Source organism: Ascaphus truei, chromosome 4 (assembly GCF_040206685.1).
Source record: "Ascaphus truei isolate aAscTru1 chromosome 4, aAscTru1.hap1, whole genome shotgun sequence".
Taxonomy (NCBI): Eukaryota; Metazoa; Chordata; class Amphibia; order Anura; family Ascaphidae; genus Ascaphus; species Ascaphus truei.
The window spans coordinates 264,746,583-264,770,244 of NC_134486.1; the positions used below are offsets into that span (position 1 = coordinate 264,746,583).

The 23,662-nt window shown below is 40.4% G+C and overlaps 1 protein-coding gene across 1 annotated transcript in view; it reads right to left on the reverse strand.

The window, feature by feature from the left end:
* Nucleotides 1–5,577: 5,577 nt before the first annotated feature.
* Nucleotides 5,578–23,662, reverse strand: part of MDN1 (midasin AAA ATPase 1) — a 120,703-nt gene continuing 102,618 nt past the window's right edge. The window contains exons 83-102 of the mRNA XM_075597454.1: nt 22,212–22,373; nt 21,099–21,236; nt 20,127–20,268; nt 19,428–19,600; nt 18,691–18,837; nt 18,153–18,297; nt 16,945–17,282; nt 16,258–16,410; nt 15,421–15,522; nt 14,262–14,463; nt 13,502–13,681; nt 12,437–12,597; nt 11,435–11,521; nt 10,283–10,398; nt 9,193–9,367; nt 9,039–9,112; nt 8,672–8,786; nt 8,233–8,296; nt 7,118–7,260; nt 5,578–6,479 (exon numbers count right to left, since the gene is read on the reverse strand). Of these exons, the coding sequence (XP_075453569.1) occupies nt 6,291–6,479; nt 7,118–7,260; nt 8,233–8,296; nt 8,672–8,786; nt 9,039–9,112; nt 9,193–9,367; nt 10,283–10,398; nt 11,435–11,521; nt 12,437–12,597; nt 13,502–13,681; nt 14,262–14,463; nt 15,421–15,522; nt 16,258–16,410; nt 16,945–17,282; nt 18,153–18,297; nt 18,691–18,837; nt 19,428–19,600; nt 20,127–20,268; nt 21,099–21,236; nt 22,212–22,373 (3,006 nt within the window). The 3' untranslated portion in view covers nt 5,578–6,290. The remainder of the gene's footprint in view (nt 6,480–7,117; nt 7,261–8,232; nt 8,297–8,671; nt 8,787–9,038; nt 9,113–9,192; nt 9,368–10,282; nt 10,399–11,434; nt 11,522–12,436; nt 12,598–13,501; nt 13,682–14,261; nt 14,464–15,420; nt 15,523–16,257; nt 16,411–16,944; nt 17,283–18,152; nt 18,298–18,690; nt 18,838–19,427; nt 19,601–20,126; nt 20,269–21,098; nt 21,237–22,211; nt 22,374–23,662) is intronic.

Below are 23,662 nucleotides of genomic sequence, written 5' to 3' on the forward strand. Positions count from 1 at the left end.
TCTATAAACTCACAGATACTATTAACTATATCCTGCTTAATAGTAACCACCATAAAAAGTGATAAATAATATTCTATAAGGGCAATTTCAATGACTAAAGAGGAATTATAAAAAAATAAATTTACTTTATAGCACAAGCCCCAGAATTAAAAACACATTTCTTCACAGAAACTATGATGAAAAATTACTAGTGTCGATTTGGCCTTTGAAAAGGTAAAAAAATCTGAATATAGAAGACCTTATTGAAGTTAAAAACAAAAATGAAAAATGTGTATAATGAATTAGAGAAAATGATTTGATTGTACTCTTTGCCAATTTTAATAATTCATCATATCAGGTATCAAAAAAATGATTTAAAAGAGTTGGCACATATTGCAATGTGATCCAATTCTAGGTACTTTACTTCCTTCAGTTCCCAAGATAGTTTTTCTTAAAGCAAAAAATATAAAGAATTTAATTTCTCCATGTGATTTGCTAATAATTTTCTAGGTGTATTGAAACCTACAAGTAAATTTTCCTTCCAATAAATGCTGTATATGTAAATATAAACATGCGAATTATAAAACTTTCAGATCTAATAGTCTCAATGTTGAATATCTGATCAAACAGTATAGTAACTGCAATACCATTAGTGTTGTGTATCTCCTGGGATGCTCATGTATTGTAAATTACAGAATGTTGGGGTACAAAAGACATTTAAAAACAGGATACAGGCACATGTAAAATATATACAATAAACTGACCTGCAACTTGGAAAGTGGGGTGGGGCGGGGCAAGCTTAAACCTTGGGAGCCACTACCCTCCCATAAGCAACTGAGACCAGCGGCACACAATTAGCAAAATACACAGATTCTCAACAAGCTCTGAGAAACCCCAACCATTACCACATAATATATATAATGCATATAAGTGTCAAAAGGAGTGCTAGTGGGCGTGACTAAATGTATACAATAAAGAACAAAAATGCCCAAAGCTACTTCCATTGTGAGAAAAATACACAGTGCAATACCTATATATCTCTTGTAAAAAGGGTCATTTAGTTTAACCCTTTGGCCAAAGCGTCTTAAGCCTGCTGCCCCTTTCAAGGCATGACTGTTAGCAGGCCCTAACACTAACCTGGGTTAAAATTCTTATTTACCTGTATAATTACAGGAAGAATGATCACATTGGATCTGTCGTAACCTGGCAAAATGAAACTGACCTGCAACTTGGAAAGTGGGGTGGGGCAAGCTTAAACCTTGGGGGGGAGGAGCGACTACAGGTAATTATACAGGTAAATAAGAATTTTAACCCAGGGAGTGTTAGGACCTGCTACGATCATGCCTTGAAAGTGGCAGCAGACTTAAGACGCTTTGGCCAAAGGGTTAAACTAAATGACCCTTTTTACAAGAGATATATAGGTATTGCACTGTGTATTTTTGTCACAATGGAAGTAGCTTTGGGCATTTTTATTCTTTATTGTATACATTTAGCCTCGCCCACTAGCACTCCTTTTGACACTTATATGCATTATATATATTATGTGGTAATGGTTGGGGTTTCTCAGAGCTTGTTGGGAATCTGTAACATGTAAAATATAAGATTGGATTCATGTTACATAATGTATCTCAACACTAGAAAGAATTTCATGGCAGCAATCCAGGTTCTTAAATTCTAAGGAATAGAACAGGTCACCGCAGACAGGCGACGAGTCTCATACCTACGTGACTCAACATAGCTGTAGATCTGATTCCCTATATATATATGATCTGGTTCAGTCCCAGTCAGATCCTCTCTTGTGAATCCTCTATTGATAATCTGTAGTCTCTAAGCAATTATTGGCAAATATTCCACTCCTAGGGCAAGTGTGGACCAATGTGGGGTTCCTTTATACATTTACATATGCGGCACACGTTTGAGAATTTTATTTTAATATATATTTTGATACAAATACAATTTTTTTTTAGATATAACAATATCCATGATCAATTGATTGTAATATATCCTTTTGATTTTAAATAGGATTTTGTTTCAACATTAGTTGTCTATTTTGTTCACATGTAGCATTATGTTATAATATAGTTAACATATAATGTGCAACACTATATTTCATAACATCTCTATATGAAATTACTATGTGCATTTCTGTAGCATCTGACATTGTGCTATCTAAATGTATTATTGCTGTTATTTCTAATATTGAATTCAGACTGATGACACGCAACGAGGTGGACAGCAGTTCACGATAAGCTCTATTTTTAAATACCATAAGGGCACACGTGTTGTTTTTATTGATCATAAATATACTTTTGTTATGTACTTCACTATGGCGCACATGCGCTTCTGTTTTGTCTTATAGATAACATACCAGGCTGTGTAGATCCTTCTTGAAGATGCATCTTCCTACAGTAGCAATTTCTTGCTCCTTATACATACTTTCTTTTCCTTCTTACATATATAATCAGTTTTGCATTTGTATTCTCTTTTCCTTATACCTTCCTGTAGACACCGTACGAGCACTTTTTCGCTAAAAATGTTACCTTAGATATTAGGTTCAGTAGGTTACTGTATGCATTGGATTACTACTGAACACACCATTTATGCACTTCCTAGTTCCACTAGATTTATATTGATTGTTTCACACAATTGTTTTAGATCGATCTCTCTCTCATAAAGCACACAATGTTCCCTATATATTATAAATAATGAACATTAAATAGGCCCAGGCATCAGAAATCAAAACAAAAACAAAATCCAAGCATTACGCCTGATGCAAGCTCAGAACTGTGCATCACCTAGTTAACACCATCCCAACTATCAAGCATGGTGGTGGCAACATCATGTTATGGGGATGCTTCTCGTCAGCAGGGAGTGGGAAGCTTGTCAGGATAGAGGGGAGAATGAATGGTACAAAGTACAGGCGAATCCTTGAGGAAAACCTGTTTGAGCCAGCCAAGACTGAAACAGGGGAGGAAATTCACATTTCCGCAGGGCAATGACCCAAAGCCCAAACCACTGTAGTGGTTGAACAAGAAGAGAATTCATGTTCTTGAGTGGCCAAGTAAAAGTCCTGACTTGAATCCAATCGAACATTTATGGCGAGACGTGACTATTGCCGTCCATTGACGATCCCCAACTAACTCATAAGAATTGGATCAATTTTTCCGTGAAGAATGGGCAAAAATGTCACTATCCTACTGTGCAAAGCTAGTACTGACCTATCCAAAAAGACTAATAGCAGTAATTGCTGCTTCTAGCAAGTACTGACTTAAAGGGCTGAATACTTATACAATCAATATTTTTCACTGTTCTTCCTTTGCGGACATTTAACCTCCTCATATAATGGTGTTCTGCTTAACCACTAGAGCTCTGTAGCTTTGAAAAAAACATTCATACATTATTTGTAATTTAACAACTTGTGACATTGGTAGGGGGTGAACACTTCTGCAACCCCCAGTATACATGGTTATTGTACCTCAGTATATATGCCTACGTGCACATTTTTGTACTTCGTTTATAAAATTCTTACCTTAACCCTGTGAGTGCCGGTAGCATCGCGGCACACTGCGATCATGTGGGATTCCCCTCCTCCACTCCCCCATACCGTCCCTTTTACGTTGTTTTTCTATAACATTAGTTACCTTGTGCATATACTGTACATGACATTTAATGTGACGCCCTTCTTTGAAGTGTGCGCTTAGGGTTTGGTGACATCTATCTTGATAAAGGCTCCGCCGCGGAGAGCTGAATCGCAGACACATTCGAACACCACATCTTTAGGGGAGTGCGTGACTCTATCCTTCATTCTTATGCTATATGGCAACAGTGTTTGCTGTCAGTGTACCCCAGAACCTGACAGTGTATACACAGGTGGTGGCGCCTATTACCCTTACTCATTTTATTTATATACACGTTCCATTTTGGGGAAAGGGGTGGTGATTCTTTACTTCGGATGTCAAACTTATGTGCACGAAGGAAAGTACCTTTCCCACGTTAGCTGGGTGTAGTGGTTAAACTACCAATACAATTGTCACTGCACATCTTACCAAACGGGTATTTGGGAAAGATGTAGATAACTAATAATAATTAAAAAAAAAAAAAAATCTTTCCAGAACAGGATGTTTAAGGAGGTTTGAGCAATGCAGTAAACTTCCATCTCAGAGGTAACCTTGATATAGAATTGGGAGGCTAAGCTATCAAGTCATTGCTTTGTTTCAGGAAACACCCTGCTTTTTAGATTGTAAGCCTTTTGGGACAGGGATCTCCTTGCTGTCAGTTTGTCTTCACACATATGTACTCTTGTGCTAGAATGTTATAGTCCTCCTATTGTACTTCGCTGCAGACCCAGAGCAGCTCCAGATTTACAAGAAAAAGAATTTTTTTAAGTGAAACTTGTGTTGTCACTGAAATTGTAATTACTCTCTCAGAAGTCTTTTCATTCAATCAAAAACATCAAAATCAAAATTTCAGTGACACACCACAAAGAAGTTTTACTTGCAATACCCGTGCCTGACACCCCCCCTTTTTTTTAATTTTTCTGTGAACACACCTTTAATTATTTTTTTCAGAAAAATGATGGCTTTGAAACGTACCAAAGCAATTGTGGGGCTTCGACGATGAATCTTCGCTTTATTGTGACATCCCTGGAGAACAATGTATTGCAAGTGCTACTGTTCATGAACCTGGCCGGGATTTTCAAATACCTAATTTAACCCCCCCTTGTGCTTACTATGATGGAAGGTGGCACCTGTGAAGTTTAGTTTAGTTTAATTGACACATTCTGAATTAACATTCGTTTTCTTTCAATATGTTCTTTTTCTGAATATATTAAATGCTTGTGCTTGAGCTTGTGCTTCCCAATACATGCTGTCCAAAGTGAACACAGAAAAGTGTGTGTGGCTCTGTGCGCGTCAGCGAACGTCTGTCTGGCTCTGCGCATGCGCGGCTTATTGGAGTGCGCTTCTGAATGTTTGCATTGCTCTGCGCATATGCTAGAAACCCTGGCTACTTATGCACATGCACGGCTTGTTGAAGTGGTGCCAGCAGCTTCTGAGCATGTGCGAGAGTCGCCGGTTTTGCGCACATGTGGCATCCGTCAGTGGCACATAACTACTGCGCATGCGCCGCATACGTGAACGGCACCAGACAGTTCTGCGCATGCGCAGCACAAGCGAGTGGCACCAGTCAGGCATGCGCACTGCAACGGCTGCTTCTGCCAGCGCAGCGACGGCCTCATCTGCCAGCAGTGACGTCACTTCCATAACCTACGTACTCAAGAAAAAGCGACTTGGTCACAGCAAAGAAGTTTCACTTCAAAAATCTATCTGCTTTCAATTTGAATTCCTTTGACGTAGACATTTATGCATTGAACTCTTTTCTCCTGGGATCTCTTTCGCACATGAAACCCTCTCAAATAATTGTCATAGTAGAAGACAGCAAAAATAATAAACCTATGGCATGCCAGGGAACCCATGCTCTAATTGTGCCAGTTCAGCAGTTCGCACTATAAGTTAGCACAGATTTGTTGCCAATGTTACTACAGTGTAACAAAATACAACAAATGTCATCATTGTTTTGCTGCAGACATTTACACACATCCATCTTACTAGAAGTGTTTTATTAATGCACTATAATACGTTGCATAGCTATTATACGAATTAACAAAAAAAAGGATATGTGGACGTAGAGGTCTCTCAAACACAGTAGTCGAGAGGGCCTAATAGCATTGTACAAAATATGCAAACTTCACAGTATAACTTTGTGATGTACAATGGTGCTCAAAGAGTTTGTTTAATAAAACGAAATAGGTCACAACAAATCTAGAAAAACACATCTGGGCCCACTAATGGAACAGTTTCAAGTAATGAAAAGGGACTGTAGTTTTTGGCTGATGAAACCAACCTAACCTAACCAGCTTCACTACAGATTAGAAACCTCCTTGAATCATTTCTTTATCAGTCCAAAAACATTAACCCCATACTGCCAATATGCAGTGTTATGGAGTTATAACATAGTGTTTTATTATGTTATACATGGGAAAAAGCTAAAAATGTTCCTTTAAATAACAGATGGTATTACATTTCTCATATAGAGGTAAATTGTGTCACTGATCATTGCATAGCTTCCTGCATCAGTGCATCAATGAAATGTAATTTTGACCTGAGCCACAGGGCAGAATAAAAGTTATTATACGGAGGGGGTGGAGATCCTCTGATGTTTTGCCTTCCACACTACTTTCCAATGATGTCAAGGAGTCCCATCTAGGAACGTGCAGAAGCTTGATGCACTTGGTGCATTTATCAGTATGAGCGTTAGAGATGTTCTGAGGTAGTCACCAGTTCAAACCACTGTCTGAGGGCATCACTAAGGGTTTCTGGAAGGGCATTCACATCTCGAAGGATTATGTAGAATGGGAAGGGGAATTGTTCCATGTAGGATATTATATTTGACATTTCTCCAGACTCCTTAAATATCGGCACTTTAATATCCAAGATAGAATCCTAGAAACAATAGAAACACAGATATTTATCAGTTAGCCAATAAAATATTTGTATTGCACGCTACATAAACAATGATTGATGCACTTTACATAAAATACCAGTTGGTAATGTATCCACAGAAAATACATAAAGCAAGTAAATCAAACATCACGTGAAACTTGGGAGGAAAAAATGGAAAAGGAGGCTATTCTTCAGTGATTTCTTATACTACGGATGAGACGGAAAGGAAAATATTTTGAATGGATATACAGCGAGATTTACAAAACTACAGGCATTAAACAATATTAATAACCATGCGGCAACCTATTTTTGGTCGTATATAGTTTTATACAGACACAGGGGAAGGGAGCATGGGCAGGGCAACCATGATGCCACCAAGACAAAAGGCTTTGGCAAAACACGCGAGGATAGTGGTTACTTTATTGACAAAGGTTCTAAAACCGAGCAGTTGGGTAACATGAAACGGATTATAAAGCCCAAAAAATGTGAAGTGCGTTTTACGATACAATTGTAGGCCAAAAAGTTTTCTACTAAAATAACAAATGTTAATCTGTCAAAGATTGCACATCATAACACATGAACTGCACAGGTTCACAAGACTGAATTCCTAGACATGTCTTTGCATCTTTTTGACTTACCCGGGAAGTAGGATTGTCTAAAATAACAAAAATAATAAAGATGTTGGCATTGCGGGCTGCCTGCACTGCAGATGTGACTCGCTCCTTCCCTTCCACAAACAGGCCTCTTCCATCAGACACAATTAGAAGCAACTGAGCAGTTTCTAGGAGACGGGAAGAACATTTTTAAATCATGAGCAAAACAAGTTTACAACCCAAAACGTTAATAAATGGCAAACCTAGTAGATGTTACAAAATTAATTTCTCTATTTTCACCTAGTAATATTACTCTAATTATTTCCATAGATCTCTGGATGTTGGACTCCCATAGTCATAAGTACCACATCATGCCTTGTGAATCCAACTAGAATTCAAGAATGTCATTGGACCCATTGAAACAGGAATTCACATTTAATTACAGAATCAAATGACTGTATACGGGAGAAAAAAAGGAATTGAATAATTGAAAGAAATGCTAATGGCCCATGATTACAATATCTAAACGGCTGGAGTCTGAATATATTATAAAAACTAGGTGAATACCAAGCTAGTTTGCTACATTGAGCAAAGCCAGCCAGAGCATAGTATAGACACTGCAATACACCATATTCTGACCTCCAGTAGTCAATATACAATGAGATGTTGTGAATTTGAGGACACGACAGGTAAGAGTGAGGGGAAGACAAAGTAGAAAGAACATAAACCAAATTGGAAACCATGTTCAAAGGAGTTTCATCAGTGTTCAATTGAAGCCGGTGCACTGATCAAACACACTGAAAACAGCTAACGCTAAGTAGCTATACCACCTTACGTTGTGTAGATGTTTCTTTTGATTGATTAAAAATGTGAATTTGCGAATTTCTGCAGACTAAAAAAATCATGGCGAGAAAAAAAAACCTCCACCGTACAGTAAATACAAATGCCACTTCTGATGCATTTGCAAGTCTCAGGCATGTCTGTAACCCTGTGTCACTCCGTCTCCTCCTAGCCTACAACGCTTCCATTGCAGCCAGGGATTCTGGGACATGAATGAGCCCAGCGAGTATCTCTTTACTTCTTATTTTGCACTAATCCTCATAAACCCGCCTCTGGGCACAGAATTGATACCAATGATTTGAGAAACTGCAGGGACTCACCTGGACTGCTGCTTTGGGAAAACTGCTGTGCAGCAGCAAACATATGAGCGGAGGATTCCAGAAACTGCCCGGAAACAAGCACACAGGTTATTTAACCCCATTGGCAGCATCATTCAAACAATCTTTTAAGCATTATTACATGTCTTACATTCCCCAACTTTAAAGACGCGGATACTGCACAGCATGAGCATCTTACAGCAAAACTAATCACTCAACATGGATGTAAAAAAGTTATCCAACCAGAATGTTTTACCCCATCAACTTTAATATATTGGATATTGATCACGTGGACGTGAATGAGCACCACATCTCTCCAAAAATTGCTACTTGATTCACACATTTGAGACGTTGTCCAATATTTAGCTCTTGGCAGAGAAATTGCCAGCAGGAGTTATTTAAAAAAAATCGACAATTTAAAATCCACACTATTCTGCTTTACCTGGGCAATCAAGGTTTTCTTCTGCTGGAACTTGCAGAGACCGAGTATCCTAGATCCCGACTGCTCACTGAATTGTTCATGGAAGGGGTGTAGTAACTTAACGGTCTCCCCAAAACTAAAAGATGAGCAGAGGATAAAAACACATTTTGTGAAATAGCCTTAAACACAAACAAGGTTATCAGGCATGCTCTCAAGTAAGAAGGAGCCAGTCAAGAAAGTTAATTATTTGACTGGGCACTTAAAAATCTGAATTAATATTGCCAACACAAAAAATACTGCTTTTGTGACACTACAAAAGTAAAATAAGTAAATGCAGTTTGACATATAATCTAGTTAGGTGGTTTTTTTAAGCTCTAGCATGCCATACCTGCACACAGCAATCTGCCCCACTTCTAGAAGTGTTAACGCATTGCCAATCACAGCCAACGATTCATAAGCAAGCTGAAAAGAAAACAGGTGATTCTGGGAATCTGTGCACGAGACTTAAGAACAGTGGAGAAGCCATTTTTTTCTTGATTTACCTGTTTGGAGTGGTTGTCGACCATGCTCGAGGAATCGTCAATAGCTAAACAAATCTGGTACTGACGTTTGCTGGGTTTCGTCCGCCGCAGCCAAATCTTGTCTTTCCTAAATTGACTCGCTATGTATGGGATTACCTTTCGCATATTTAACCTCTTCCCTGTCCTATAATCCCCTCTGTTAAAGAAAGAGAAAACATTTACATAATGCTGGAACGTCCCAGATTTAAAAAATAGGTTTATTGCCCCCATGTATTCTTTTCCCCACACTAGTCTCCATAATAAACCTCAGTGTTGTATCATGCAGCAGTTTTCAGTTTCAGAAACGGGGGTAAAAATGTGGACCTCTTAAAAATACACAACATTGTGAATATGCCTAATACCTTGTAACTTAGTCCAAACTACTGAATCTTTGGAATTAACACAGCATTAATCTAATTTAAGAATAACCCCTTAACCAAGCTTAATAAAAGCAGTAGGACTTGTTGACTGAGGGTTTTGTTGGTAAATTAAACATAAACATATCAAACTACTGCATGAAACGAACATTAACAAAAAAAAAAAATCTTAAACTGGTAACACTGTCACTTTGTGTAACTACAAACATTACGCAGCAATAGGGTCACAAGTGATTTAACAGATCACTGGTGATAAGTGAAAATTTGTGATTTTTTTTTGTGTGTGTTTCTATTATGGATATTTTATTTCTGTGATTGTAATCAGAATAGGGTGTCCTTCGTAATGTCCCTTTTTAATATGTGTCCACAGACGTCTTCCATGTAGTTTCTGCTTTCCAACAACGGATTTAAGTATATAATACAGATGCAACAAGCTCCATTGTCCCCTTGTGGATGGAGTTGTGATATTCTGCACCAACAGTGCCAATGAATCCTATAAAAACTTTGATATCCTGCGTTAGAACAGTAGACGTTACTGTATATGGGGTAACAAGGTCACGCGCTACATGTGGATATGCCTTTTATGCACATAGCTGCTGATCAGAACAAGGCTGTCATGACGCATTAGGAATATATACACACACACACACACACACACACACACACACACACACACACACACACACTAAACTGACTTGAGTTTAGCTGCTTGTGTGGGTTCCAGTACGAGCCTGAGTTGTTCACACAGCTGCTGTGAAAGAGAGGCTGTTAGGATGAGGTATCTCTGCCACATCTCAGCCGCTGCCTTCTCCTGAAACAAGACACCATTGGGTTGAGATGTAAAAGAAAGAATGAGCTTATACTGTACATAAGGCAAACATTTATCTTAAACTCAAACAGTTGCGAGGTGTCATGCAGAAGCTCAGAATAGAGCTTCATCCCACTTCATGGGTTTACAATTTGCCATGTAGTGGAAAATGAGAAGTATCCCCAGGCTAACAGTGTGTAATAACTTTGTACAGCAAGGGTATACGTGAAATGTGTATAAAAGTGCGTCTGGAACCAAGAAGTTGGGCACTTCATATACATTTGTTAATATTTTGGTTGCTTGGTTAAAACAGAAGGAAACATTTAAAAGCTGGACTTCATTTGATGCTTTCTTGCAGAATAAGAAACATATACAGATGCCCACGTTTTATAGACTTCTTCAATACCAGGTCTACAGTGGCTTTTCCAAAAACATGAATATATGTTCTTTATATCCTTTGCCCGGAAATTCAGGACCATGTATTGCTGACGTACTGATGTAGCAGAGTTAGTCGTGCAATTCTGGGCGATTTATCCCGTTGTTTTCTGCACTATCAATCCAAAGCGTTGAAAGTGAACTCCATCATCTATAATTCTCATTAGGGAATCACACTTGCGACTAAGCCAACTACATAAAGAGCTGGGCCCACTAATGGAACAGTTTCAAGTAATGGAAATGAAGCCAACATTTACGTAAATTAGGTAACTAGCAAAGGATAAAAATAAATAACAAGGATATATTTATTCCTATAACACCACTATTTTTTATAATGGTGCTGGCTGGGTGCTGCACTAAACTCCTTTACTGCACACAATGGAGTACACAGTAACTGGCACTATAACCTCCTCGGTGCTGCAATAGGTTGTCATTTGATAAAATGCAATATTTTGACACACACACACACACACACACACACACACACACACACACACACACACACACACACACACACACACACGTCTCAGTTTTGGTAACTAAAGGGAGATGTTGTTCATATAATCCAGAACAGTCAGAGAGAAGCCACACACAGGACACCCACCTCCCCAGCGCTTCCGACGGGTTGTGTTGTCCAGGCCTCCAGCAGCTTTTCTAGATCTTCTCTCAGCTCTTCAGGATTCTCAGGAATCTGCCAAGAATACAGTATTTTCAGAAATAAAAAGTCCTTTAAATATTTCTACCTAATGAGACTGCTCTTGGTCAATAATGATGAATAATAGCATATTCTTGTATAGCGCTGCTTATTTTTACGTAGCGCTTTGCACAGACATTTTGCAGACACAGTCCCTGCCTCATAGAGCTTACAATCTATGTTTTGGAGACTGAGGCACAGGGAGATAAACTGACTTGCCCAAGAGACACTGGGAATTGAACCAGGTTCCGCTGCTTCAAACTCCGTGCCAGTCAGTGGCTCTACTCACTGAGCCACTCCTCCATTCCCAGAATTGGCTGAGGGAGGAGTATAACTATTTCCTGCTCAAAAGATCAGAGTTTCTTCACATTTATGCTATGAAGATTATTGGCTAGGACTATAGGTATGTAGTACCTAAATCTTTATATAGCCCTGCCTCATAGATCTAGATATCTATCTAAAGCTGTATCAAGACTTGGTCTCCAGAACCGTGGCTGAAATAGCTTAAGGCCTCGGCTCGGCAGGTAGTGGGATAGAGGAACTCACAAGAGCAGTCACACCAAGACTTATTGTTTGGTCCTTGCTTCTGGATCAGAAACCCCACAAAGAAAATCCTCCGGCATCGGGGCAGCTGCGGTCCCAGGGCTTGAAAAAGCTCTGCGAGTGCCTACATCCCACTACATTTATATAATCAAAATTGTGATGGTTGCACCCAGGCAATAAGCCTATTCTGCTGGTGTGCCGCCAACCTGTATGCTGTGCATATTTTTCAAATTCCTGTACAAAGGATATGTACAGTACGATGAGTTCTCGCAGTAGCTAAGTATATATGCAAGTCTACAAAGGAATCCGTGTCATTTAGGTGATGAATGTGTATTTATTTCTGTGAATGTAACTTTCTAAATGACATACCTGCACTGTTCTCTCCTTCAGAAACTCGTGAGCTGTGTGTATAGTGGATTCTGTGCTTCTTTCAGGCTTCTCCTTTTCTGGGTATGTAGGGTTTGTTTCTATGTTATCTGTACCATCGTCAACCCTTACACCTTGAATCTCCATTTCAGTTTCTTCGGGCCCTGCATATACAGGAGGGCACATTGAGACACCATTGCTCTTCGTTTGTTTCCCAATATAAATCTAAAGCTAAATTGCAGCAGGGCACTTTTGCAAGCCATTTGCACGTTCATTTGCTTCACAGTATTAAGTTAGAAACATATAGAATAAATCTAGATTTAACCAAGCAGCTTAAAGCAACCACGACTGCTACTTATTTTTAATTATTTTTTTCACAGCATCTGAACTAGACTCTCCAGAGCGGTTATCCTGGTTCCCAAGGCTCTCGCGCCAGTGTTTTTACTCACTCCTGGAAATCCCACAGGTCCAGCATTCCAATAGGAAGCATCGTTATCACCCGTTGCTGCTTCCCATTGGATGGCTGTTTAAACGCCCTGGGAAAACACTGGTAAATACCCTTGGGAACTACCGTGGTTCAGCTCACGAGGACCCACGGTTCAAATGCTGTAACAAAATAATAATTAAAAAAAAATTTTTTTTTTTGTTTTTGTGCAATTGCGGCTTTCATTGAAGTCTCATAATAATTTCAAATAAGAAAAACAAATGGAATAGTAAATATATTTACCATACCCGGGTTTCTGTTTATACCATAATAAAACCATACATACGTATTTTATGTTTAAAAAAAACATGCAGATACTTTTTTTTGTAGACGGAGAATTTAACCAATGTGAGGTAGCAACGTTTTTGACACGGACACAAAATAGTAATACTGAGTTTTTAAAGTGGTAACAGAGCGCTTCTGCTTTTCCTGCAAGAAATACGAACACCCTCCTCACTTTCAAAAGGACTGTGCATGAGGCTGTCGCCCATCACAATGATTACGTGTACCCCTAATGGTACGAGATAGAGACATGTTAAGCGAGGACCTTACTAATAATTGCACAGAACCCTTGTATGATTTACCTTGTGTTTTGGAGGCACTGGATGGTAGCTCCTCTGGCTTTAGCTGCTCCACATCGACGGCTTCGAGGTGTTCATCCTTCTGTATCTCCATCTCCACCGCTGTGTCCGCATCGGTGGCCGTCTCATGTTTCTCCTCGCTAGAAGGCTTTATAGATTGCTCTTGCTCTTTGCTAGCAGCATCTGTATGACAGAGCCAAGCAAAACTAATCAGAATGATGCTTAACAATACTTATCCACTGATGTGCTTAGATGTTTAGAAAGCACATAGCATTCTATCACACGTGTGATATTGCAGAACAGTTCTTAGTGCCAAATAGATCAACCCTCACAGTAGTGAGCTGGGGGCCAGAGATGGGGTCAAGACAACCCTCAAATTGTGTTGGCGCCAAATAGATCAGTCTCATTCCAATTTATTAAATGTCCTTGGTGTCAACGGGCATACTAGTTTCTAGAAGAAAGGGTCTAAATACCTACTTAAACCATGCCACGTTTAAAAGCAGTAGTACATGTACAAATGTAAGAAACCAAAGTTGTTCTCTAATGCTGTTCAGGCACCTTATTCTTAACACATGTATTAAGTCTGATAATATATTATCAAGCCACAAAATGTCCAAGTTCCCCAACAGATTCAGCTGTGGTTGCTCAATACAACTGTATCAAGTCAAAGGGGCTCTAATGGGTTTTGCTGCTTAATTTGGTCGGAAACTTGGGTCACACCATTAATGTTTGGGCCTGACGGGAGCTTTACATCATGGCATACCGTATGTCTGCGCATCATAGGATTGTGCGCCTTGCTTGATGTGTTCATAGGCATCTGCATCCTGTGCTTTGTGCTCGGCCTGTTCGGCACATTGCTCCATGTCACTGCTGGATTCCATAGTCCGGAGCCGCTTCTGGACCTGCTCACTGTGATCCCCCATGGAGCGCTCGTCATCTGCCTGGCCCGGCTTCCGCTTAAAGCTCTGACGATGAAAAGATGCTGGATGGTTATTATGTGCATTAAACAACAAATACATCAAATGTTTCCTAGCGATATCAGGTTGCTCTGCTCTCCGGTCCTCCCTTTGAATTACACAATGCAGATTTAAACCCAGACTATATACAGCAGGGCTCTTCAACTGGCTGCCGGCAATGGATATTAAAGAGGCCCTTGGACGGTCTGTGTCTTCTATTTTCATTGTACTTGGTCTGGCAGCCAATATCCTAAATTATATTACATTATGATAGTCTTGTGGCCCTTATACCAGTTTATTTTCTACTCCAACCCCTTTGGGAAACTGGATAGAGTCCCGATATCCACTTTGCACATATATGCAACGGAGCAGTTATAATCACAGAGCAAGTATGTTAAAAGGTTGTGCATACAAGTCAAAGTCTTCCATCTGCCCTAAATATATATTTGTTTTTGTACATTTTTATTTACATTGAACCAATGGCGTACTCGGCACGTTAGAGATGTTACACGTAGATGATGTAATACAGGGAAGAATAAACACACATAGGGATCGGTGCATGAAATATAAAATACTGGTAGAAAGAAGCTCCAGTCAAAGATCTTCCAATAATTATAACTGGTGTGTTGTAACACAATGTCCTCATTTTCAACCTACAGGAGCACTGGACAACACAACTCTGTATTCTATACGACAAGCTAACCAACAAGCCAAAGAAAAGTCTATTGCACAAAGAATACAGTGCAACTTCCTTTATTAAATTCACTTCTCTCCTGTGACCTCTGAACTCTGACATTCCGTTTTCCTGCAAGGTCCCCATCATATATCCATAACTGATGCACAACACCTCTATCTATATACATATTAACATGCACACACGTTCAAGACACGGCAACAAACTATAGCCAGGTTTATTATATTGCAGAGCACTTATAGTTACAGACCCTGAGGACAAATAAAAGTTACCTGTGTACTTTGGACGCTCTGTTTCTGGGATGCCAAGCGTGCCATTAATTTGGACTCGTGGCCCTCAGACTGGCTCGCGTCTGCAGTGCCAGTGCCATGATCCTGAGGGGGGGGGAGGGATAAAGAATATTGTTTATTTTGTGATATCACTTATGATGCAGGGATTTTGCTTCTGGAAGAGCACATGCCTCTCTTACCTTGTTGCTGCATTATCAGACATACCTGATGCAGAGAGGTCTGTGCAGTTTAGTGAATTTTAGTGCAATTAATGACATTACAAGTCAAAGGTTTGCAATGCACTAAATTCATTATTTGTGAAAAAATGTCTAACTCAATTTTTTTATTGTACATTTCCTTTCGCATAAAGCCACATTCATTTTGCATAAAGTAGAAGCACATTTTGCGGTTATATGTCGCTGTGACATGGCTGTAGGACAACGTCTAATCGAATCAACCCAATGCATTTCGTTGTGCAGGAAGTTGCAGACAGCGCAACGAAATGCATAGGGTTGATTCGATTGGCCATTGTCCTGCAGCCACGTCACAGCGACACACTGCTACTACCCCTCCCTTCCTACACGCGAACACGGAGCTGCTGCTCAGTATCACGAAGCACTGTGGAGACGGAACTACAGGTCCCTCCGCGGCTGTCCTCTGTGCCCCTGTGGAGTGTTTGCTGTGGAGCTTCTGCCATCTCTGCTCCAGCAACACACGAGGATTCCGGGACTGGCGAGCTGTGCCGATTCCTACCGGTTTCACGTTTTATACAACTGTGTATTTTTACTACGACACTTGTGTGCATTAAGGTTGCCTCCATTATTAACATATGTATTTTACCTCTTTGGCTTGATCCTTTTCGGACGCAGCACCTGCCAGCTCAATCGCGCTCTCGCTTTGCAGGTTGTCTTCTGCAGTCTGCCCACATGTCTCATGTTCCATTCTCTCAGCAGAATCCGGCACCTCCTCATCAGCTTTCTCATCCTCCTCTCTCTACCGCAGGGAAAATACAACCATTAGCATCTCAACTAACAGCTGAAAAAGTGACGCAAGAGTGATTGTGGCAGATTTATGGTTTGCTTCAGTTCAACCTAAACACCTACAAGTTTAAGTCAAATAGCTCACAAAGGAACAGCTTTGCTTATACTCGGCAATATATTTGTCAAACTTTGGGGCTCATCAAAAAAATGCTTCACAGTTTTCCTATACGTAGTTCTGATATACACAAACATCACCTTGGATTTTAATTCCTCCGTCACTGAAGGGGATAAACTATAAGACATCAATTTTCTTTGCCAAGAAAACCCCCCAAAATTAAGTAGTGTGTCTGTATATTTACATACATAACACCCCCCACCCCCCCCCCCCCCCACCCCCAACTTATCCAAATTCAGGGTCATGATAAAGAAACCTGATACTGGGACATTTTGGAATGGGAAATGCTGTGCATCTTTTACAATGTACAGTAGTAATTGTGTAAACGTGACGAGATATTACACAAAAACAAACCAAAGAGACCCATTGTACCTGAGGTATAAGGCCATGATCTGCTGGAAGTCCATTTTCTTCCTCTTGTCCAGCGGGTTCCTTTTCCTCTGCAGGCGCTTGCATATTCTCTCCTGCTTCCTCTCCAGAGGCCGCCTCCTCCTCCTCCTCCTCCTCCTCCTCCTCCTGCTGTTGCTTATCAGCGTCTTCTTGTGCACCTTCCTCCTCTCCTTCGACCTTGTCCTCAGATGTTTTTTCCTCAGTTGGTTCTTGTCCCTCATCAGGTTTTTCTTCATCAGCTGCTTCCTCTTCCTTGCTTTTTCCATCACCAGCATCCCCTACATCCATTGTTTTCTCCTCTATTTCAAAAGGATTTTCTTCTATAAAAGGAGAGCAAAGAATTACAAAACAGCAGCGCAATTTACAAGCTATTCGGTAGTTGTGTGCTCACTTGCATGTCATTTCCCAGAATCCTTTGCTGCAGTGGGAGCACTGTGTGCTATGAGCTAATGGTGAAAAGCAGTGCTGCAGATCTGTCTAAGACATGCAAATGTGCTCACAAGTGGCATTTTCTTTTGCTGTTTGGATATCCCAACATTCATTTCAATTATTCTATCACTCCACTAGGGACGAGAGGATAAAAGGACAATGTCAAGAAAGTGTACATCTTCAGCTTGACCAACAATGAGGGATCAGTATAGCTGTAATATATTGTTTTATAATTAAACTACTGTGTACTACAGTAACCATTGAACTTTTTGATCTTCTGCTCTTTGCCGTACTAGTTTAGTGGAAAAGTATTACTTGCAAAGCTTCAAATGTGCAAAAACCATACGTCATTCACATCAAGGACAAGAATTATATTTACTTTGGAAATGAGATTAGGATATCTGCACAATCAACAATGATAAAAATAATACTAAATGCCCCCTGGGGGGGGGGGGGGGTGGGGTGGGGGGCAGGTGGCAAGAACTATAATGGGCGTCTATAAATATACAAATATATTTACATAAATATACAAATACATATATAAAAAAACACACACATACGGCTTTGACAGCTGCTGTCAAAGTTACCTTAGTCTGTGGATCACAACACTGAAAATGTGTTAGCTAAAGTATGATAATTTCCAAGTGTATCCAGTTTCTTCTTAACATTCATCATTAATCTCAAAGTTTACACGTTTTCATTTCATTTTATATGGACTGAAGGATTTACCAGGTTGACAAAACTGTCCAGCTGGGTCATACCTTCGCCTTCCTCTGCCTCATCCCCACTGTTTTTGCCCTCCTCTGTCTCCAGGTTCAGGTCATCGGGAAGGTCCAGAGCCTCTGCTTCTTGCTGTTTCTCCTGGTTGCCATGATAAGGATCGACCTCGTTCTCATCATACTCTCGCTGCAAGGCGACACAGGAAGAATAAATCCATAGCAACAAGGGGGAAACAAATTGTCAGCCAGCAGTTGCACACGTTGGTTCAGAATGCTCCAAAGAAGTCACACAAATCATGTTAATTTCTGTTACATATATATCTTGAGAAAGGCTCCTTGAAGAGCCGAAATGTTGACCGTTTGTAATAAATATTTTTCACTTTTTCAGCAAGTCCTGGAGTACCTGCTACTATTTTCCGTTAGTCCTAATCCAAAACAGTCTACAAGGAAGTACTGTCGAGAGAGGAATTGGAGCGTGCAGAGTGGTATATAATAAATTAGATATGATCCCCGTCAAATGGCAACTCAAAGTGCATGTTAAACCAGTGAATTGCACTTAGGAGTCCATAACCTCGCTCACCTCATCAATCTGCTCGTGGATTTTGTCCTCGTGGTCTCCATCTTCTCCCTGCTCTGCAGGCTCATCTTTGGCTTTCTGCTTCTGATCTTCTTTGTTTTTGTTTTCTGCATCCAGATTATCATCCTTGGCAACAAGTTCAGACTCCCCCTTATAAAGTTAAGCAAACAAAGAACTTTACTGCATAGAAGAGGTTAATTTAAAACTTAAAAATGTGTGAAACACTGGAGCACGGCAACGTTTTTAGAACATGCATGATATTTTAATTTTAGCATTATCTGGAGAATGTTTATTGAATTCATGGGGCCCACCACCTACATGTGTCACACATGTGAAATACTGTACATCATGCGATTGGCTGTCATTACACTCACAATAAGTGTAACATTATTAATGGAGCACAAAATGGCCAATATATCATTGATCTTCACTAATCAATTAATACATTCGCGAGTTAGGGCTGCACCTTGTGTGAATTACTTTCAACCTCGCTTCTAAATGCACTGTATTGGAATAGATGTGGCAGGAATGTGATGTAATGGTGCTTTCTATTAGCAGAACATAAACATGTAACCAGAGTTGTGTGTTATTAATCACACTAACATGGTCATTCCATCATCTAAACAGCAACAAATCGACTTTCTTTTGCCTCAAACAAAATTTCTTGTAAGAATGTTTTTGTCAGGATGGGACAAATCCATTTATGAGTCAAACAGTGCGTCATTGGAGTACCCCCCTACCATGTCCATTCCTGGTCCAGTCTCTTCTGTTTTATCATTCTCATCTTCCTCTCTATCGTCATCCTCATCCCCCCAAAGCCTTTCATCTAGTTTGTCAGCTTCAGCATCACCAAGATCTCCCATTTGCTTATCCAGATCATCTTCATCATCACCGTTGGACTTCTCATCCTCCTCTGTAAAACCATGTGACAATTCATACGAATGTCCACACAAAGCATCCTAACATATGAAGTTTAAAAAACAAATGATGTTCACGAGACTAGAGGAGGCCTGTGAAACCTGTACGAGACTTGTGAACACACCAGTGTTTTTTTTTTATTATTACTGCACACAACAGAGGAGATACTCGCTCAATCTAAGATTCAAGCAGGTGCACTAGGGAAGGGAATTACAGAAAACGAAAGAAACTGTTGTGACAGGTACCCAGAGTGGGATGACAACAGAAAGGTCCCAAATAGCGTGCACTCATTGCTAGTATACAGTAGGCTTTGACACAGTGAAATAAACCAAGTTCACACACTTCAAAGGCACCAGTCCACTTCTAACAGACGAAGCGCAGGCAATGCATTGTAAATCAGCACATTTTTGGCCCTCTAGAAGGAAAGGCGTCAACAACAAATGTGTTCTTCCATTTCAAACCTACAATGCAGGGCCCTCATGTAGCAAAGGGCACAGTAATAGAAATGAAGGAGACCCCACCTTGCTTCTCCAGCTCTCCGTCATGCATTTTCCCATCAAAATCTTCAGACATCTCGATGGCATTGTCTTCCTCTTTCACATCAGGTTTGGAGTCTGGATCGTCTTTCTCTTTCTCCTGACCTTTCTGCATAGTGTCCTCCACCTGAAAAAAAAAGTAATTCTATACCATCAAGAACATATACTAACAAGCATAGCAGGGAGATACGATAGATACACACACAAATGCATGAATACATCCTGGAAAGATAGGGGTGGGAAACCACTGATGGTATTTTGTTAATTAAGGTTCATCATTTTTGGGGAGCATCAAAATTTCAAAACACCTATATTGTTAAGACATGGCTATATAATGCCAATTAATGACCATATTTCTGGCAACCTTTCTTTTTTGACAAACGTATCCGTTGCCTAATAATTTTTATACCCATGATCATTTTTAAACAGGTAACGTAAGTGACGCTTGCCAAGTTATTAATCTACAACTTTATTTGCGGTGACTTACTTCATTTAGTGTTGTGTTTAATAGATACAGTAGGAGTGGCCAACTCCAGTCCTCAAGGGCCACAAACAGGTCACGTTTTCAGGATATCCAAGCTTCAGCACAGGTGACTCAGTCAATGATTTAGCCACCTATGCTGAAGCAGAGATGGCCTTAATACCTGACCTGTTGGTGGCCCTTGAAGACTAGAGATGGCCACCCCTGAGATTGTTGATTTAATAGAAGTGACAATGATGCCTAGTGTCAGGCCAAGCATAGCATGCGCCAATGATATTGGTCTGCAGTACCCGGCTACTTAATACAAATCCTGGAGGTATTGTGAGCAACTCTTGCTGGTTGTCTGGCTGAGTAGCCACGAGACACTGCAGCCCGCACGTATAAAGGGCAATTTCCGTCTGCCTACACCAACATTGGTGCTGCATTGCAAGGATCTGTATCGCTGAAGGGGATAAAGGATACAGAAACAATTGTACCTGCTCTTCATTTTCAATTTTGTCGCTCACGTCCTTCACGCCTTCTCCTTCCCCTAGGCCTCCTGCCTCATTATCATGGAATTCTGTTGCTCCCTCACCTGCTGCTTCCTCAATTAACTCCTTGGGTAGGCAGAAGCCCTGCAAAGAACAGGAGTCACAACTATAAGGCGAGCTGCTACGTCAGTGACATGCGGCATTCACAGTCCTTTAGCACAATTAATGTCACATGTAAGATCTTCATAGGTGTACGATCATTTGCCCTGTCTTTAGTAAAGCAAAACTCAATATACGTACGAACAAATGATCAGCTGAAAATTGATAAAATGATTTAATTTGAAAGGCTGCATGGTACAACTAGAATTGTGAAGTGGGTTTTTGGAGTAGTGAATAAGACCTTGAAGATGGTTCGACCGGCCTTGAAAGCAGCAGTGCCACTCAGCCCCCATAATTGCTTTGGTCTTCAATTATCAAGTAAACAATTGACAGACAGTGAATCCCTGCGCTTCTCCCTTTGGGATAATCCCAGTCTGTTTTGCACATTTGTATGGCCAATCTCTTCGCCAGCTGCATGCTGCTTACATGGAGAAGCGCGGCGATTATATATTTGTTTAAACAATTGACAGGCCTATAAGTGAAGGCTGAAGAACTCCCTCCCCCCTCGAGAAACTAGACCATTAGTATAGATTTGTGTATAACCAGGTGCATTCCAGGGTTTGGATTTGGATTTCATCACATGGACAATAGGTGTACTAGAAAAAACAGTAGTAATCACCCCATTATCTCAAATCACTTGTGTGAGCAGCAATACAGAGTTATAAAGGTCACAAGAAATGGACATATCAACTCTCCTAATAGTTGGCAAACAAAAGCTGACTAAGCAATGGAGGGCTTAAGATATTGCCACTATTATTCAGTACCATAGTAGAAAAAAAAAAAAAGACGACATCGTTCTTATTCCATGCCACATGGCTAAAGAAGTTGTCATTTTGTCACATTCTAAAAAATCACGGCAAACGCATTCTACATATATGCAACATGGACAAATCTGTTGAACAACGATCATCAATTGCTGAATGTTGTAGTCTTCTGCTATTTAGTTAAATGGATTCTTACCTTCTGAGCTAGCTCAGTGAAGAGACGGGCCAAGACAGAGAGCAGTTTCCCTGTACTTCGATGAGTTGCCAGAGATACAGTAAGGTAAAACAGGAGAAGGTCAGAGTAGGATGACAGCATGGGCAGCAGGCGTACCAACGCGCCACAGGACTGGTTGAAAAACTAAAATATTAAAAAAAACAATGTATTCAATGTAAATCTATGTAATAAGGTGTTCAACATAAACTAGTCAACGAATTTCAATGGTAAAAGGTTTGTGCCAGTTTGTTTTTTAACCACCATAGTGTGTGTCTGGTTTGCATGCACAGGGTAGAAAAGTATGTCACTCCACTGGTCTGCCCCATATACCCCACTCATGATGCCAATTCTAACTATTGGTGCCAAAACGGGATGAGGGGTTGCCAAGCAACAGAAAGCCACAAAGCACTCCCACATCACGGCAGGTAAACACACAAAGCGAAGGAGAAAAACCTAAACATAATTAACCCGTCATGTGCACTAAAATAAAATAGTCTGCACCCACAGGGAACCAGGACATATAGAAGACTGCCCTGGATCTCAGTATGTGAGCCCAGAGGTGTCAAAAAACAGAGCAGGCAATTCTAATATAAATTGTGAGCTCTTCGGGGCAGGGACTCCTTTTCCTAAGTGTCACTTTTATGTCTGAAGCACTTCTTTTTATGTGTTATTTGTATTAGTTATTTATATGAATGTCACGTGTATTACTGCTGTTAAGCGCTACATAAATTAATGGCGCTACAGTATATAAATAAAGACATACATACATACACCAATACACAAGCAAATCTATAAACCCATAATGCTCTATCCCAATACAGATATATTACAGGAAATTATAGGATAAAGCAGTAAAATTCAGGTCACTATTGAAAACCCTGCTCTCTGATTGGATAATGGCCGGAATTTTAACCAATCAGTAATGCCCGGAATTTTAGCAGCTTGCAAAGTGCAGTTTTCAATGTGTTTATTTCCAGCCAATCAGCTTTCAGAACAGCTGAGACAGGGCAGGGGATTGGTTTGCATGAAGTAAAAGCTCTGAGATGGGGCAGGGGATTGGTCAGGACAGTTTCTTTGTGGCTGCAGTTTGTGTGTTAGTGTCAGTAGCAGTGTGTGTGTGTGTGTGTGTGCTGTGTTGTATATCTGTGTAGAGGTGCTGTGTGTGTGTATAGAGCTCCAGTGGGTGTGTCAGCAGCAGTGTTTATGGGTGTAGCATGTGTGTGCAGCAGCAGTTTGTGTGTGTGTGTATAGAGGTGCTGTGTATATAGGTGCAGTGTTTGTGTGTGTATGTATGTTGTGTATAGAGGTGCAGTGTTGTGTGTGTGTGTGTGTGTGTGTGTGTGTGTATAGAGGTGCAGTGTTGTGTGTGTGGGAGGGGGTGTAGAGGTGCTGTGGTGTGTGTAGAGGTGGGGGGGAGTGCAAAGTTTAGTAAG